The sequence below is a fragment of the Muntiacus reevesi genome, chromosome 18, assembly GCF_963930625.1.
Source record: "Muntiacus reevesi chromosome 18, mMunRee1.1, whole genome shotgun sequence".
Taxonomy (NCBI): Eukaryota; Metazoa; Chordata; class Mammalia; order Artiodactyla; family Cervidae; genus Muntiacus; species Muntiacus reevesi.
In genome coordinates, this window is record NC_089266.1 from 36,595,116 (window position 1) to 36,614,310 (window position 19,195).

Sequence of the window (19,195 nt, forward strand, 5' to 3'; positions counted from 1 at the left end):
AGACTCAGACACAACTGAAGTGACTTAGCACACACGCATGCACACTGCACCAGAGAGGAAACTAGACTTCCCACCCGGCTTAGAGCCCCTTCCTCTCCTCTAGGCCCTGGGGGTTTCGCTCAGATCCTCACCTCTGCCTTCAGGCCCACTGGTGCCTAGTTCATGGCTTCTCCAGGCCCTGGCTCCAGCTGCCCACTCCTTGTACACACACACCGTCCCCACCCGTTTTAGGGAAGCCGGAACTGTAAGTGGAGGGAGGGAGGGGAGGCAGAAAGGATGCTCCTCACCATCTCCCCTGTGACCTCCAGCACCAACAGACAGAGGGGGAAGGGACCCCAGCACTGAAGCAGTCATTTCTGCAGTCCCCATCCACTCCTCTGCCCTCTCCCCGAGCCCCGGGGCCTCCACGCCCACTCTGCAGCAGTTCTGGAAGTTCTGAGTTGGAATCCCCAATGCATTGGTGCCTCAGAGAAGGGATCCAAAGTTCTTCACAGGCAGCATCCTACAGCAGGTCACCAAGAGTTAACAAAGATTTTCCTGGACACTGCAGAGATATGTGATAGAGCCCCCATCCAAAACCAAAACCTATCCGAGGTAAAAATATGCCTTCCTTCTTTAACTCAAAACAATTTACAGAGCACTACCTACCTGCTCCCAGGCTTCCCTGGAGGTTCCAAGGTAAAGAATCCACCTGCCAATGCAGCTGACAATGGGTTTGATCCCTGGGTTGAAAAGATCTCCTGGAGAAGGAAACGGCAACCCGCTCCAGCCTTCTTGCCTGGGAGATCCAGAGGAAATGGACAGAGGAGCCTGGCAAGAGTCGGACATGACTTAGCAACAACTACATGTTTAGGCAGAGGCCTTGCCCTCAAGGAGCTGAACAGATAACAGGCAAACACGTTAACAGGTAAGACCCCCAGTGGCCAGGGCGGTGAAGCTGGACAGATCAGGGTGAGGAACACAGGAATTTCAGCATGTCTGTCCATTGGGACAGCCGATGTAACACAGAAATACTACACTCATGCATTTCTCTGTTTCTGAACACTTAGATAGTTCAGGAGAAAACTGGAGGGGATTAGAGAATGACCTATACAGGACCAGCCTTTGCTCATGAACAAATGCTAAAGGTCTGGGATAACTGCAAGGCTGTACACAGGAAAATTTATATTTGAAGGATTCAACTTCCATTTTCAGGTGAAAGTTTTAATTTCTTGTGGTTATTTTTGTGTCTTCAAAGAATAAGCTTTGGCTGAGGAGGTTCGCAGTGGGCCAGGGTGGTGGAGTAGAGAGCAGACCCAGAAGCAGGTGTAAGCCTCACCCCCAGGTGTCAGAGACAGGGAGTAGGAGAGATGCTGGAAAGATCTGCAAACAAAGCAAAGGAGTCTGGACTCGACTCTGTAGCAGACAGGACTTAGCAAAGGACTGCTCCAGACCACAGCGTCTGGAGGGGTGGCGTCACACGCTGAGCGCAGGTAGGAAGAGGTAGGAGGATGCATTCAAGTGAACTCTTGAAACTTTGACATCTTTACAGGAAGTAAATGAACCCATGCCCATGGCGTTGCTGAACATAGGCTTGTTTGATCAGATTATCTCCCCATCCTGGGCCTTTTGATTCATCTATAAAATGGGAATAATAATGGTATCCACCTCACACAGGTATGAGGATTAAATAAATTAATACAGCGAAAGCATTTAGACCTATGGTTGGTACATAGTATGTGCTCAATAAATGTTAGCTTTCATTATCATGTATTTCTTTCTTGGGGAGGATGAGAGGTGGCAAATAATCCACTGCACTCATATTAAATATAAAAGTATTCTCAGTGGTTCCTGTAAATCCCACCTCACTTTGCCTGAGGGGAAAAAGGGTATGTAAATTATTTTAAACCAACATGTAGATACTTTAAAATATCAACTTTATTTAAAAAATCAACAATAAAAACTGCCACACAAATTATCAATAACAGACGCTTCTATCAATTCAAGTGTACATTATGTAATTCCTCAAATAAAAGACCTAAAATTTCCCTTGAGGCCTTTTAAATTCTGAGGTTATATAAAATTAAGCAGGAAAACATTAACATTAAATGAAAATCAACTTTGCACAAGTAAGTGTGATCAAGCAGCTTAAATTATCACCTGAAATACTTGTACTTCAGAGACAAATCCCAGATGACAACACTGTATGTGCTATAAAAAGATTCACATTATTCCGTGGGGTGTGTCTCACGTCACTCGTTCTCTACATTTCTTTCACCAAGGCCTCAGGCAAAAAAAGTGAGGGGAACTTTTTCCCGGCAGTGGCCTTATTTTAGACACATTCCTTTTCTTTTTCTGAATTCAGAGTTTCTGAAAGCACAAGAGGCTTTCCTCCTGGTAAAACAGGACTTATAAGACGCTCAAGGGCTAAGCTGTCGTGGTTCTTAAGTTTCTTCCTGTCTTGGGGGAGACCCTGTTGTCTTCACGCCAGCCAGACCTATTCTGTCCTCCCACTCAGGCTCCCTCCCAGTGCAGAGACACAAGACACTGTGACCTCAGCAGAGAGGAGAGTGAGCTCGTGCCTCTGCCCAAACCCCAGAGAAGGCCAGCCTCTCCTGAGGTTCATAAACTTCCTCTGAATTCAGAGTTTCGTGTATCAGAATACGTCAACTCACAGCCACAGAAGACTTGAGGAACTAAAAATGTGAAGAAGCACCTAGCAACTGAGAATGAGAGGAGTGTGTGTTTACTGTTACACGCGGGTAACTGCCGGGTTCCTATTTTATAACAGAGCAGGGGTTGGCAGCAGAACCAAGTCCTGAGCTCAACAAAAGTCTGTAACGCAGCAGGACAGGTGTCCTGGGAGGAACTGTCAGAGCAGGAACATGAGCCAGGTGACGAGACCAGACGGTAACTGCTCTTGTGCTGGCATCAGGGCAGGCCAACAGCGACTTGAATCCCGGTGTGAAGCAGACTTAATCTATTACTTTTCAGAACCTTCTGATCACCAAACTGAGCCAGTGGAATGACCATGGTATTTCAATGGGAAAACTACACATTCAGAAAATATTATACTGTTATCAATTTACGTTTCCTGAGCACTCATAAATAGGACACATCCCGTTATAAGCTACCAGAACCATTCGCTCTGACAATGAGAAGATGCAGAGTGAGGCGCATCCTTCCTCCCAGTGGGCAGCTCTCTGGGCCTGGAGGGACAGCAGAGGACAAAGCTTTCCTGTGGCTAAAACCAAGCGGGGGGGTGCCACCCCTCAGCCACTGTGACTCGAGGGGCCCCGCCTTGGAGAGCCGTCACGTAGCAGGTTCCAAGAATTCTGAGGTGAACACGGCTTCTGCGTAATCTTCACACATGTCCTGCAGTTCAGCAGCCACAGCCCCAAGGGCTTCATCGACCAGCTCTTCTGAGAAGCTGGAAGACAAATAACATGGCTAAAGGTACAGACAGCCAAGTATGGGAGCCGTTCTGTTACTCAGCTGAGGGACTTACCAAGTCACTTCTAAGATTTACATGGAAATTCAAAAGGCCAAGAATAGCTAAAGTATTTTTGAAGAAGAAAAACAAGGTGAGAGGTCTTGCTTCCATAGACAGTAAGAAGGTGGTGCTTAGACTCCAAAGTCAGGCTTGACGTAGGGGCCTGTAACACCTACTGGATGGACCTCACCCTCGAGATGGCTGAAGCCAGAGGCGGCCGGACACTAACTGGCTGCGGCCCAGCCCACTTCCCACGGCTTACCAACTGCCCGACAGAAGAAGGGATGGGGGCCTTCTCCATGGGGCAGGGGGCAGGGAACTGTAAGTTTCTCCACACACACACACACACACACATGCACGCGCGCGCACGGTACTTCTGGAAACATCTCCTAAAATCAAGAACATTCTCTTAAATAAGCCTGATACAATTATAAAAATCTTACCATTAACGTTCACATAATACTATTATCTTGGAGAAGGAAATGGCAACCCACTCCAGTGTTCTTGCCTGGAGAATCCCATAGACAGAAGAGCCTGGCGGGCTACTGTTGATCGGTCACAGAGTCAGACACGACTAAGTGACTAAGCAGAAGCACAATGCTATTATCCAACCTCACCTCCAGACCGTTTCAATTTCTTTGCCAACTGTCCAAAAGATGTCCTTTGAAAGAAAAGATTCTGTAGACTGTCCAGGATTCAATGGAGGATCACATGTTGCAGTCAATGGTCAGTCACATGTCTTTAGTTTCATCTAGAATTGTTCTTCAGTCTTCGTCTTTTATGATCTTAATATTTTTTGAAGAGTAGAAGCTTTGTTTCTAAGAATGTCTCTCAGTGTGGATGTGTCTGACGCTTCCTCATGGTCAGGTTCACGTTCTATGCTTTGGGAACAAACGCCCAGGAGGGATGCTGTGTCCCTTCAGTGCATTATTTGTCTTATTACCATAAGGGTTAGTTTTTGTCACTTGGTCATGCCGATGTCCGTCAAGTTTCTACCCTGTAGTTACTGCCTCCCCTTTGTAATTAATACGTATGTTGGAGGGAGATACTTTGAGACTATGTAAATATTCTGCTTCTCATCAAACTTGCGGAATCAATTATTACAAGGTTGCCAACACTGATTTTCTAACTTCATCATTCCTTCTCTGTTCAATAGTTGGCATGCTACTATATAGAAGAGCTTTCCCTTCTCCTTTACTTACTTATGAATTTACGTATCCATTCATTCATTCGTATCAGCTTGGTCTGATGGATTCGTATTTTATTCAACAGCTTGTAATCTGTTTCTATCATTACTTATTTTGATATTCAGCATCCCCCTGAATGGCCTGCAGGAGCCCCTTCAAGTCAGCTCCCACGTTCTCTTGACATGCCCCCATCATTCTTTGAACACTTCCATTCTGACACAAAATGAAGTTTCAGGTTCATCTTACATTTTCCCAGCCCCAGTCTTGGAACTGGCCAATTCCCCAAGGAGCCCTGGAAGCTTTTCATGGAGAAGAGTATTTCAGAAACCGAAATCCGGGCACCAAGCGTGCTCGTTGCTCCTGTGTCCCTGCTTCTGGGTCCTCCCAGCGGACAGGCTCAGACAGACAGGTGCTCAGACGCACCACCCGTGTCTACTTCTGTATCCATCAAAAGCCGTAAGTCATAATACCTTCACTCTCACTTCAAAACAGAGGATTCATTCTAGCCTTTCCCCTGAAAACTGGCCCTCATTATTCACAATATACTTATTCAATCAGTACTAAAATACAGAGAAGGCAGTTTTAGAATTGCTAACCCATGCTACTGCGTACAAGTAAGCTACTTATTAGAATCTAACATGTGTTTACAGTCTTTGTCTTTAGCCAGAGGGTACAGAGTCAAAATACTACATTCAAAAGTGACTCAGACAAGTTCTTATCTGTATATATCCCATTAGTGTGGCTATTTCTTGCATACACAGTCAGTTTTTTTGTGTATTCCAATTTGGGGTTGCTCAACATCCTCCAAACCTTGTTGATTTGGAGGGTTGTATACAAAACATTAACAGTTCCAAAAGTCAGAAGTATACAAAAGAGGAAATGAAGCTAAGCGTCCCTCCCCTTTTCCTATCCCGTCTACCCCATTCCCGTCCCAGCTGTTTTGTGGGGTTTTTTTTTGGGGGGGGGCAGCTAATCTGACCATCTTTAGTCTTTTAATGGGTGTGCAAAGTGCTTTTTCATTAATGTAATTCTGATACAGTTGGCCTTCTACTACTAAAATACTAAGTATTTTCTTTATGTCTATTTGTTCTTTCTTAACTTTTTTAGGATTCTGTGATTGTTTAAATTACTTTTTCACTTTTAATTGGGGTGTTATGCAGTATTTTACTATTCTTTTAGTGGCCACTCTAGATTACAATAAGCATCCTTGACTTAAAGTCTAACATTAATTGATACTCTTACCAGTTTCCCAGACAATGCAAGAACCTTAGGACACTAACTCTATTTATCCTCTTCCCAATTTCTATGCTACTGTTATCATGTACTTCAGCATGTATTCATACAACCCCATAAGACATCAGTTTATTGTTTTATACAGTCAATATTCACTTGTCTACATATTGACTTTTTCTTAATTCATGCCTTCTTGCATTTCTGACTTTTCATCTGTATGACTGCTTTTGCTCTGCCTGAAAAATACCCTTTCGCTATTTCCTATGGTGACAGTCTACTGGTAATAAATTTTTGCGGCTTTGTTTGAACCTTTCCTGCCTTCCTTCTTGAAGTACATTTCACTGGGTTTACGTACAGACTGGCAGTTTTCTCTTTTGGAACTTTATACCAGGGCATCCAGCCTCCACTGTTTCTGTTTGTCCACTTTCCATCCTCTGGCTGATTTTTAAGGTTTTTTTTCTCTTGGTCTTTCATTTTCCAATAACATTGTGATATATGCTACATGTGGATTTCTTTTGTTTTTCTTGCTTGGGACTTTTAGAGCTTCTTGAATCTGTGGCTTGATGTCTAGTGTTACTTTGGGGAAGTTATCAGCCATGATCTTTTTGGATGTCACTCTGACCCATTCCCTCTCCATCCTCTCCTGCAACCCCAGCCACATGTGTATTAGACCTTGACCCTTACCCTCCATGCCCCTCATCCTCTCTCTTCACTTTCATCTTTTTGTGTGTCTCCATGTATCACTCACGGGTTCCCAGGTGGCACTAGTGGTAAAGAAATGCAGGAGGCACGAGAGACCCAGGTTTGATCCCTGGGTCAGGAAGATCCCCTGGAGAAGGAAATGCAACCCACTCCAGTCTTCTTGCCTGGAGAATCCCATGGACAGAGGACTATAGTCTATATATTATATTACAGTCCTGGGGGGCTATGGTCCATCGGGTTGCCAAGAGTCGGACATGTCGGAGACAACTTGGCACAGCACATGCTTCGCTCTAGCTATTTTCTTCTATTCTATGTCCAAGTCTCTGACTTTTTTCTCCCCCCACCCCCAAACAAGATATTTTATTTGTCACCATTAAAGTCTGAATTTTAAGCAGATTCATGGACTCGTGGCTCGTATCCATCAGTTCGTTCAACTTTAGCACCTGTCTCTTCCCCAGTAGCTTTCTCAGAATGACTACCTCCACAGACATGAGTTTTCCCCATTCAAACTTAGGCCTCTTCAGCATTTTTACTTTTCTAACAATAATGTCATGGAGCTGATAAACAGATTGGCAAGCTTTTCTGCCTTTTCCAATGCTGTCTGGAATCAATTTACTGACCACCTCTTTCGTGTCACCTGTTTGCAGCTCTCGGGTCATGATTTCCACCATCCTGTGGATTTGGTGAACCTGATGGTGCTGGGCATAAGAGGTCTTCCCAATCTTTTTGTTGCCTGTTTTTTAGTAAAACCCACACGGAACAGATGAAGCAAATAACTGTTGGTAGTCTTGACATCAACGCGAGCTTTAATCGTGGTCTGCCATTTTTTGACCATGGATCACATTTTGTCAGATCATATCATGGAAATTAATCAGGCAGCTTTTGCCCTGAGCATCCACAGTAATTAGCTTGAATTTTCTAAATGCAACTGTATCAGTCACAGATCAGCAAGGCTCACTTCAAAAAAACGACCCTTGAGGCCATTATATGTGATTTGGGTTGAGTTCTTGTGACTAGTGTTTTCCTAATATTTCTTATATTGAACACAGTTGGTCCTTTCACATCATACCAATGTTTCTTAGAAAATGGGTCAACCACTTTCTTCTTGGCTCCCTTTTCACCTCCTTTCATAAGATGCTTACTCATGCTAACCACCATGGTGCTACTCAGAGAGCCAAAAGGCTCTAATTTTTTCTTTTGATGTGTCTAATTTGTTATTAAGCCTATTTGATGAGTCGCTCATCCCACGAATGGAGGAGCATGGTAGGCTACAGTCCATGGGGTCGCAGAGTCGGACACAACTGAACAACTTCACTTTCACTTTTCACTTTCATTTCAGAAATTGTATTTTTCAGTTCTTGAATGTCGACATGGATTTGGTTTTACTCCCAGGTCTCTGCCAAAATTCTATCTCTATGTACATAGTATGCACAGTTATTTTAATATCTGTGTCTGATGGCTCTAATATGTGGAGCTGCCATGGGTCTGTTCTTGTTATTGCCATGTCTCTCTGCTGCCAGGCTTTTTTACCAAATATCAGACACTAAATTTGAAAACTGCAGGAATAACTTAAATCCTAAGATGATGTTATAAATCTTCAGAGAAAAGTTAAGTTTGCTTCTGCTCGGTGGCCGTGAGGCAACAATGTAGAATCACTTCAGTGCGGTCTCAGGAAGTGAGATGAAGTGGAGCTGAGTGGAGTGCTGGGAGGGCCTGCTGGCATCCAGGTCACCCTTATTCCAGAGTGCCACCCTTCAGGGTCCCCATCAGAAGTGAGCAAAGTTCGTCAGGTCAGCCCTTGGCAAGCCCTTAACTCCCACCTCCATCCTTTGATCTGAAAAGACCACAGAACGTGCCATTCACCTTCCCCCAGAACCAACAATCCAGGGTCAGACAAGGGCTAACTTCCCTGAGTCTCTGTCTTTTCCAGGATCCTGGCCCAGTTATTCCTTATTACCCAGTTAACTTCCTGGTGCCTTCAAGCATATTATGTTTTATTTTGGATCTAGCTTTTCTATTAATAGTGATCCTCAGTGGGAGGGGTGGTCCAAATTACCAAGTGTGTCCTTACTAGAAGCAGAAGTGATTACTTGTGCATTTTTTTGTTTTGTTTTTATGCTTGCCTTGCTTTGCTTTCTATATTCCTATCACTAATTCATCCCAAAACTATGAGAGAAACACAAATACATGCAATGTGTGCTCCTGATACAAGCTCCCAAGCACATTAAGTAATGTATCTGTTTTCTTCTTTTTCAACCTTTCTCACCCTGCCTTCCCTGTCTGGAAACTATTCCTCCTAGAGCCATCTGTCCTCCTATTCTAGACTAGTTGTTTTCTATGCTCACTGAAAAATTCTCTTGGAGGGACTTCCTCGGTGGTCTTGGCTAAGACTCTGCACCTCCTCTGTAGGGGGCCCAGGTTTGATTCATGGGTGGGGAACTAAAGATTTCACATGCTGCGTGGTGCACGAAAATTTAAATTTAAAAAAAAAAAAAAATTAAAAAAAAATTTTTTTTTAAATTCTCTTGAAAATAGCTTTTGCCGTTTTCCTGGAAGTTCCATGTTTGAGTCCCCAAATTTCCTAAATCCTGTCTTCCTCTTTCTCACGCTGATGGTAAACACCCTCTGGAAGCTTACTGAGAAACTACATTTTTCGACACTTTGCATACCTTAAACTGTCTTTATTCTATCCTTTTATTTGATAATTTAGCTGGGCACAGAATTCCAGGGTAAACTTTGGAAGCATGCTCTTATATCCTGTAGCAGGGCTGCTACTGACAACACAACCTTCTCATTTCTGATTATTTGAATGTGCCCGGTTCTAACTCTGGAGCCTTGCATCATCTTCTCCTTACACGAGGATGCTCAAATTTCCTGTTCACAACATGTCATGATGTGTTCAGTTTCATTTATTCATGCACTTACTCACCCACTCACTCGCAGTGGACAGCTGGTGAACCCTTTCAATCTAGAGACTAATGACCTGGAGATTCTTCTTATAGTATGTCCTCAATAATTTTCCATTCCTCCTTTTCCTCTCTTCTCACATTCTATAAATCCTGTTATTCCAATGTGTTCTCTGTTATACTAGCCTCTGTAGCTTTCATGGTTTCCAGCAAGTTTTGGGATCTCTTAGTGATCTGTTCTACTCAAGAATGAGAATTTCAATTAAGCCTCCTATGTCCTGACTCCCTTGCACCCATGCATCTCCAGTGTTTCTCCTTCCTGAGTCTTACCAAGATTCCTCTGCACAAATCAACTTGGTTCTTGGCTCCACCCTCATCAGGTTCTTGGCTCTCTCTGGTCTGGTAAGTCATTGCCCATTTGTCTAACTGCTTCATGGCTTCCAAAATTTTCCTGCTGGTTCTTATTTGCTGTCATTTATGGTTTCATGCTTTTTATTCAGTCCTTCAGTGACATACATGGGATAGGACTACAGGGACTGAGATAAATCATATGTTCAGTCTGTTCTTTTCAACCAGAAGTCTCCTGATTTGTTTTTCCAACCAGGAATCCTTAAGAGTTTGCTTTCATTAAAAGCATCATCACTTTAAACCTTTCCTTTCAGAATGATGCTTTTATTTACATCCAGTTTATATTATCTGCCCCTTCTGATCACTGGAATAGTGCTTTTCTCCAGGTGAAGGGAGGCATGGAGACAGTAAAATAGAGGGAAAACTCAGCTGATTTCTCCCTCACTCAAGAGGCTATCAGACGAAGCCAACTGTCCTTGGATATTTCTTCAAGATTAGATCAATACACTTCTCATCTTTGGAACACCCAAATAAGAAACAAGAGAGATCAAAAACAGAGCTAGAATATTTAGATGTGCTGTCACTTGAGGGTCAAGGACAAGAAAGGGGAACATCTGTGAAATTGAGGCATATTTTAACAACTCTAACCTCTGTATCTTACCCTATGTGTCCTCACAGGGGGAGAGAGCTTCCCCCTACATCTACAAAAACAACAGTAACAAAATGTATCATTAATCAAGTGGTAAGAACATAATACAGGGAACAGTCTATCTTCTTTAGCTTATTTTAGATTTCCCAAGATACCAGTTAGCCTAGTCAATCCAAACAGGCTCTGTGCAAACCAGTGGGCATGCTACAGGGCTGCAGGTTGATGCACGGAAACAAGTCAAGTTTACTCTACTCTCCTCCCCAGAAAATACACGTGGTATCTCAACCAAAACAAAGGGTCTCATATGCTTCAAAGGGTACGTATATTATGAGAAGTCCTAGGACTTCAGGTTTGACTTAAGGAAGTGGACATGTGATTATCTCTGATCCCACCCAAATCCCCACCAAAATAAAAGGAGATAAATGAAAACATGAAACTACATGGAGAAAAAGACAAAAGTAGATGAGACATGTAATCAAAACGACTCAGCAGTTTAGAGGAAATACAGAGGAAGCAGAAACCTCAGGGTGCATAGAGGAAGATACCAAGGAAAAGCAAGCTGATCTGTCTCACAGAACATTAGAAAGACTCTGGAAGTAAGAGAACCAGGAACCAGGAACGTGGAAAGAAGTACTGGGTAGGAGATGAGAACGCAGATTAAGACTCTGCAGGATGAGCTGGTAGGCTGATGGCAGCTCATGGCAGCTACGTGACAATCCCTCCTTCACCCCCACAAAAGAAGGGAGGCATATTCTTTGGGAAAAATAAACCAGGAATTTAAAACTCAACCAAATCATCAGTCAAGTATGAAGATAAGAGACTTTCACACACTAAGTCTCAGGAACTGTCCTGTGATAACCAGGAGGGATAGGCTCCCTCAGAGCAAGGGAGTAAACCAGGAAGGAGGAAGACACGTGGGAACAGAACACAAGAACCCTAACACGGGGGAGACTCTCATGCTCAGCAGTGATGAAGACACGTCCCAGGACAAGAGCCCCACCGCAGATCTAGAAAGTGGTTGGGCCAGGCTGGGGTAGAAGGAAAGAGAGTCTCAGGAGAAAGAGTAGGGGTGGAGGTGAGATTAACCAACACATCGAATCATGAGGAAAATTATGTTGAGAGGTGTTGGCTAGAATGTGAAGAACTTGAATAATATATTAAAAAAAATAAGCAACTTAAAAGGAGGCAATTATTAACTCCTGGAACATGTTTGAAACCTGTTCAAGAAAGATGTCATAACAGTATATTCTAGGTTCGCTGATAAAAATTATCTGCACATATGTAATAAAATGGTACTCTTAAGGAATTTAAATTTGAGCACTATTTCTAAAGAATGAATCTGCACACATCTTTCAATTGAATATTTACATGAAAGAAGGCTACCCATTCTTCAAATATCTAGCAGCAGTGGGATTGTTTTCTGACTCCACAGAACTCCCCTTCTCAGGGGAGGCGACAGCCAGGAGGAGAAGGTTAAGTATAGTGAAGTCTATAGACCCGCTGTCCTAGTGCAAGTCTGACCTGACCATGAAGATTTCAAGATCGTAACTGCTTCCTGCCCAGTCATAATTCATGTTCTCTGATGACGATGACCTCTCTAACACCAACAGGAAGCCTGCCCTGAATGAAGTTTCTACTTTTGGCGGAAGGCAGTGGCATGCTCCTCGGGATGGCATCAGCCATGCTGTTTTCCCATCTCCTCTCCCTGAAGAAAGGCACTTGGCAGAGAAAACCTGTTCCCCAGCCCCAGAGCAGCCACTGGAACTCCAGGGCCCCAAAGCTCGGCCTGAGACCTTGGCCAGGCCTTTCTGCAGTCAAGTTAACACATGGCACCCTGTTCCTCAACAGAGCACAAGCCCTCCTACTGACCTTTCAGCTATGAGCCATGGGTTGAAGGAGCCCACGGCCTCGTGCGCGATCACCCGCAGGTAGTGCTCGAAACGGCGGCAGTAGTCACCGATGCTATGTCGCATGGCTGGAGGGACAAAGAGGGCAGCTCGGCCTTCTGTCTGTTGAGCATCTTCTGAAAGGGAGAGAAGGGGAGCTTCTCTTTTCTCCGATCTCTCCTCTGTTCCCACACTTTCATCCAGGGAACTGAGAGCAAATAAAAATGATGAAAGCAAAAAATGATGAAAGCATTCAAAATCATCTGCAAGTGAGAGTAAACCATTAATGCATCCTGATGGTTGGACAACCAAAGGCTAACCTTTATTTCCCTTCCTCACGCTGCACCAAACCCAACATCACCACTCTCTGTTTCTCCTTTACATGAACCAACCATCCTCATAGGGGGAACATCTGGACAAAAGAATTCTTAAAGCAAATCTTGCAGTAATGACCTGCAAAAGTCACCTGTGCCACTGTGATGCTTTCAATCATAAAAATCAGCTGTTACTAAAGGCTCCTTAAGATGCAACACACTCAGTGCCCATCTTATAAACACACTGTTTTACTAGGCCATCTTGGAGTATGGCAAGATCTCGGTCAAGAGAAGAATCTCTCTGTCTGTGATTATCGAAGGAATGCAAAATCTAACAAGGTCAAAAGTAACCAACTACAAATGAAATCAGACAAGCTCATTACCACTTACGCGCCATTGCAGGGCCCTTCTAACACGATGTTCACATCTGGGTCTTTTCGAGCTGCTGTCTTTGTGATCCTGATTGGATGAGGAGAAAGAGGCCTTTCACTTACTGCTGGAAATTTTTGGTCTAGAAAAGGAGAGGCATAAAATGACTGTATGTAAAGAAATGCTGGAGTAGACATCAGAGTTGTCCTAGTGGTCAGTAACCTGTGAGGAAGTTCACAGGCACGTCTCCTAAGCGTAAGGGTTGAGCTGGCAATGCAAATGGCAGACAATGCCTTTGTTCTACCTGAAAAGGTGAATTTAAAAGTTACCAAGAAACAAAGCAATGAAGAGTTAGTTTTAAGAAATAAGGAACTTGTTTCAAAGCTTCTGTCAGCTCTGAGGTAGACTCCTTGAAGAGGCCTGTGTAAAGCCAGGTTCCATTAGGATCCACCCTCCATTCAAGGAGTCTTGAGCAGTTGGGTTTGTTTTTAACCTTTACATTATCTGATTACTGGAGAAGGGAAAAAAAAAAAAAAACACACCTGAACACTTGATTAGCTGACAATTTGTCTCTGAGCTTCGCTGGGAAAATCTGCATGATGATAGTCAAAACATTAATTTATTAACTATACATTGGGGCAGGCTTGACAGTTCTTTGGAGTTTTGGATTATTTATCATTTTAAACGCATTTCAGATGTAAAAAGAAAATTGCCCTTCTCTTAGGTAAGTCAAACACCTTTCTCTGACTCAGGTATTTCTTTGTTTATGATTTTTTACGCACAGGAATACTGTATAGGTCCTTCCCTGGTGATCCAGAGGTTAAGAATCCAGAGGTTAAGACTCCACACTTCCAATGCAGGGGGTGTGGGTTCGATCCCTGGTTGGGAAACTAAGATCCCACATGCCATGCAATTGTGGCCAAATTTTTTTTTTTAATTTTCAAAAATTAAAAAAAAATTAATAAAAAGAAATACTGCATAAGTCAGTTTTTATAAAAATATTACTGAAAGTACAATCAATTTTCAATTGACTTCAGAAAAGAAAGAATAATTAAGAGATACAGATTTGACACTGCACAATTCAGAAATCACTTTAAATTTGGTTTTTGTGATACAACTAAACATACAATCAGAATAATTAGAGACAGAGGGTTCTTAAGAGGATTTCATGATTCTGGATTTAAAGTAGCCACAAATTCGTTTCAGTTCTTGGTGTTCTACAAAGCTCCTTTGAAATGCATACCTAGACTCCAGCAGAGTCAGAGATAGTGACTAATAATTTAAATTGTCCTTGAAAAAGAGAACAGTGAGTCCTTGGTTAGGCTATCTTCTGCACGATGCAACCTGACTGTGGCCAATGGCCAAACCGACAGGGAAACAGTTGCCCTTCAGCACTCCCCTTTCCTCCGCTTCCAAACAGAAAGATGCCCACTGATTCACAAGGCAGTGATGAGAAGGCTCCTCCCTGGGTCATGCCCCTGCTAGGTGCAGCTGGGATACTACTTAACATGACAAACCTCTCTGGCTTATTTGGGTGACATAAAGACCCTCCACAAACATCTCTAACAGGGCAGGACACAGCAGAAGTCTATGGGAGTTCACAGAAAGGAGCGAACATGAGGTGGGCCTGGAAGAATGGTTCACCTGTCATCTGAGGACGGACACAGAAGCTGGAGGAGGGCTAGGGGAGAAAGAGAGAATGAGAGGAACAGAGAATAGAGCCTGAAAAATTACCAGAACTGGGGCTTCCCTGGTGGTTTAGTGGTAAAGAATCCGCCTGCCAATGTAGGAGACACAGGTTCCATCCCTGATCCGGGAAGATTCCACATGCTGCGGAGCAACTAAGCCGGTACACCACAACTACTTAGCCTGCGCTCTAGAGTCCGAGAACCTCGACCAATGAGTCCACAGGCTGCAACTACTGAAGCCGGCATGCCCCAGAGCCCCGTGCTTTGCATCTAGAGAAGTCACCACGATGGGAGAAGCTTGCCCACAACCAGAGAGGAGCCCCTGCTTGCCACCTGCGCAGCATCAAAGACCCAGCACAGCTATAAATAAATAAAACTATAAAGTGGTATACTTTAAAAACAATTACCCAAACTGAAAGGAATGAATCTCTATTGTGTTTAGATGGCTCATTTTTCAGTCAAAAGACAATACCCCAAACTCGTACTCTTTTAAAAAAGTATATGTACATATGCTGCTATTATAAATCTTCTATACCCACAACTTCCTTTCCTTCTCTTAATACTCACAGTACCAAAAATCCTTTAGAGGTAATGTTTAACCACATTTTATTTTCCTTCTTTCGTTGAGTAAAGTAGTAACTGATAAGCATGAGTCAAAGAGAACTTGAGTAACACTCCCCAGCCCAAATTGCGACACTGGCCTAGCAACTGCAGCCAAAATGCATATGCATGAATTTTTAAAAGTGGAAGAGAAAACCCAAAGTCTTTTCAATAAATGGTGTAAGAACAAATGGATATCCATTAGCAGGAGGAAAAAATAAACCTCAACCTCTACCTTAAACCAGAGGCAAGTTTTATTCAAGATGGATCACAGAGCTACACATACAAGCTAAAACCATAAAGCTTCTAGAAGAAAACAAGAGCTTCTCTTCTCAACTTGGGAATAGGCAAAGGTTTATGAGATCAAAGAAAGCAAAAACTATACAAGAAAAATTGGATAGATTAGACTTTATCAAAATTTAAAATGTTTCCTTGTAACAAAACACATTTGAGAAAATACATACATGAGCTACAAATGGGGGAAAACATTTGCAAACATTCACCCAAGTAGATCAGTGGCTGCTGGGAAGAGGTGGGGGAGAATGAGAAGTGATTGCTAATGGAAGCTGGGATTCTTGTTAGGGTGATGAAGATGTTCTGGAATTAGACAGCAATGACATTTGCAACATTCTGTAAATACACTAAAAACAACTCAACTTTAAAAGGATGAATTTTATGGTATGTGAATTATATCTCAATAGAGCTGTTTTGAAACTAGTATATATATGGCAAAGAATTCACACCCAAATGCCTGAAGAACTCCTATAATTCAAACATAAAAACACAATCCAATTTTTTTTACTATAAAAAAAGACTTGGACACTTCATAAAGAAAAATATACAAATGACTAATAATTACCTGAAAATGTTCTAAACATCATTATTTACCAAAGAAATGACACTAAAGCCACAAAGAGATATTGCTACAGGTCCACCAGAAAGGTTATAATGAAAAAGACTTTGACAATTCAAATGTTGGCAAGGATCTCTAGCAATATGAACTCAATGCAGGGAGTGTAAAATGGTACAGTCACTTTGGGGAAATGTTTGACAGTTTTTTATAAAGTTAGACATGTGCCTAGCCCATAATCTGGCAAATCTACTCAGGTTTTTATCCAAGAGAAATGAAAACCTATGTCCATAAAAAGATTACACATGAATACACTCAGCAAATTTCTAATAGACCCAAATTAAAAAAAATCAAATGCAGATCTCCAGGCAAATAGCTAAACTAGATGTGGTACCTGTGTACAATGGAATATTACTCAGCAATAAAAAGGAATGGACACTGGTACAGTGTGGCAGGCTAAACAATGGATCCCCAAGATGTCCAGATTCTGACCCCTGAAACCTGTGAATGTCTCTTTTATAGCAGGAGGGACTTTAAGGATCTTGAGATGGGGAAGTAACCTGGATCACTGGGATGGGCCCTAAAGGTAATCAACAAGTCATTATAACAGGCAAGCAGAGGAAGATGTGACTCAGGGGAGGAGAAGGCAATGTGAAGGCAGAAGCCGTCTGGAGTAATAAAGCCACAAGCCAAGGAACGCAGGCAGACTTAGAAGCTGGAAAAAGGAACTAGCCCTGCCAATCCCTTGCTTTTAGCCCTTTGAGACATTCAGACTTCGGACCTCCAGGAATTCACTTGAGAATAAATTTGTGAGAGAATAAATTTGTTTTAAACCACTACATTTATGCTATAACTTGTTACTAACTTAAGCTTGTTACCTTAGCAATAGGAAACGAGTAATAGATAAATTATAAGACATCATGCTAAATGAAAGACAAAAGGTTAAATACATGTATGATTCCACTTATATGAAATTCCAGAATAGGCAAAATTAATCTAAAGTTAAAAAAAAGAAAGCACAGTGGTTGGCTGGGTGGGGGGGCACTGACTGGGAAGGAGCACAGGGTGATGGAAGGGGTGCGGGTAGAAAGATGCACTTATTTGTCAAAACTCACCAAATAATACAGTTAAGATCTGTGTATTGCATTAGATGTAAATTTTATCTCAAAAGGAAAAAGAACCCTAAGAAAATATGAAGCTCCAGTTGCTGATACACAGGTTGAAATGTTTCGGGTAAGAGGTACTGATGTCTGCAACTTACTCTAAAATGCATCCAAAAATAACATGAATTGACAGGCGCTCGTGTGTGCTCAGTCATCTCCGACTCTTTGCGACCCCGTGGACTGTAGCCCGCCTGGCTCCTCTGTCAATGGGATTTCCCAGGGAAGAATACTGAATGGGTTCCATGCCCTCCTCCAGGGGATCTTCCCAACCCAGGGATAAAACCTACGTCCCTTGTGTCTCCTGCATTGGTAGGCGGATTCTTTACCACTGAGCCACCTGGGAAGCCTGAGAGGCTAAGGAGATATATGATAAAGCAAATAGAGCAAGATTTTAATTGTAGAATTTAGAAGATGTATATATGAGTATCCACTGTACAATTTTTTTCAACTTTTCTGTATGTGTGAAATTTTTCAGAGTACAATGTAGAGGGAAAAAGTGGGGGAACACTCACCATTTTTTTCTTCCTGCATCCAAAAATGAGGATCGGTATATACAATTTTATTATATCTTTGGCGAACTGTCTCCTGGTATTTCTTTGGAAAAAAAAAAAGATTAATCTATGAGGAAAAAAATTAGTTTCATTACAAACCAGAGACTAGTAAGGTTATAATAGTCCAGCAGACATTTGATACAGACATACCGCCAGAAAACAGGCACCTCCCAGACCAGTGGTTAGCTCATGAGGGAAAGTGTAAAATAAAATGAGGCAATTAACCTATACTAATTAATCTAATCTGGACCAGCACTGCCCACTAGAATCTGAATTGATGATGGAAATGTTCTATTTTTGTCCTGTCCAATGTACTAGCCACTAACTATTGACCACTGGAAATGCAGTAATGTATTTAATTTTAACTGGTTTACATTAAATGGCCACGTGTGTAAATGGCCACGTATGTAAACGGCCATGTATGTGGCTACAGACTACCATTTGGGACACTTCAGGTCTAGACAGTTACCCCCAAGAAGGGGAAATCAGTTATAAGATTAGGAAAAACTAAACATTTTTAAATTGTCAAAAACCAACTAAATGTTGTCTTGCCTATAATGTTTTTAGTTTAGCAGCAAAGTCAAAATAAGATTTCATCAAGGTGGAGCTAAAATGAAAATTCTGAGCTAGGAGTCAGGGACCTGGATTCTCAGCCCAACTCTGGTGGGAATTTTTGGGTGGCCTTGGCCATGTCACTCACTACCTTACTGTGTCTCAGTTTCCTCCTCAGAACCATCCAGGGGTTGGCTTGCATAATGTCTCAGGTCTAGAATTCTCTGAGAAGAGCATTCTAAAGCAGCGTCATGGGAATTAAGAAAGGTAAAGTTATCTGTGGTTTGCCAGGATCCAATGGGAGGAGAGCAGAAGAGGCAACTGGGCAGCATTTACAAGCTGAGGGGTGAAGAAGTTGCTGGTCCCATTTGTAGGACTGGGCTCTGGCCCAGCGTTTTTGGTATCACATATCAATGATGAGTTATGGGTCAGGTAGTATATAGACACTTCATACCTCATTGTGTCCTTAAACACACCCTCACTTAATTAAAAAAGACACATGTGCTCCAGGGTTCACTGCAGCACTATTTATAACAGCCAGGACATGGAAGCAACCTAGACGTCCATCGACAGATGAATGGATAAAGAAATTGTGTTGTGGTGTTTATAAATATATATAAATATATGTATAGTGTGTATATATAAATATATATACACACACACAATGGAATATCACTCAGCCATAAAAAGGAATGAATTTAAGTCAGTTCTAGTGAGGGGGATGA

The 19,195-nt window shown here is 42.4% G+C and overlaps 1 protein-coding gene and 1 pseudogene across 8 annotated transcripts in view; both read right to left on the reverse strand.

The window, feature by feature from the left end:
- Positions 1-1,920: 1,920 nt before the first annotated feature.
- Positions 1,921-19,195, reverse strand: part of KIAA0753 (KIAA0753 ortholog) — a 56,590-nt gene continuing 39,315 nt past the window's right edge. For 4 of the 8 annotated variants that reach the window (XM_065910725.1, XM_065910724.1, XM_065910726.1 and 1 more), the window contains 4 exons: positions 17,880-17,961; positions 13,088-13,208; positions 12,367-12,591; positions 1,921-3,409 (listed from right to left, as the gene is read on the reverse strand). In XM_065910725.1, the coding sequence (XP_065766797.1) occupies positions 3,292-3,409; positions 12,367-12,591; positions 13,088-13,208; positions 17,880-17,961 (546 nt within the window). In that variant the 3' untranslated portion in view covers positions 1,921-3,291. Of the gene's footprint in view, positions 3,410-12,366; positions 12,592-13,080; positions 13,209-17,879; positions 17,962-19,195 lie in introns of those variants that run through there. The other 4 variants (XM_065910727.1, XM_065910729.1, XM_065910730.1 and 1 more) reach the window with 4 other exon arrangements.
- On the reverse strand, positions 3,416-12,357 carry LOC136149998 (small ribosomal subunit protein eS1-like; annotated as a pseudogene).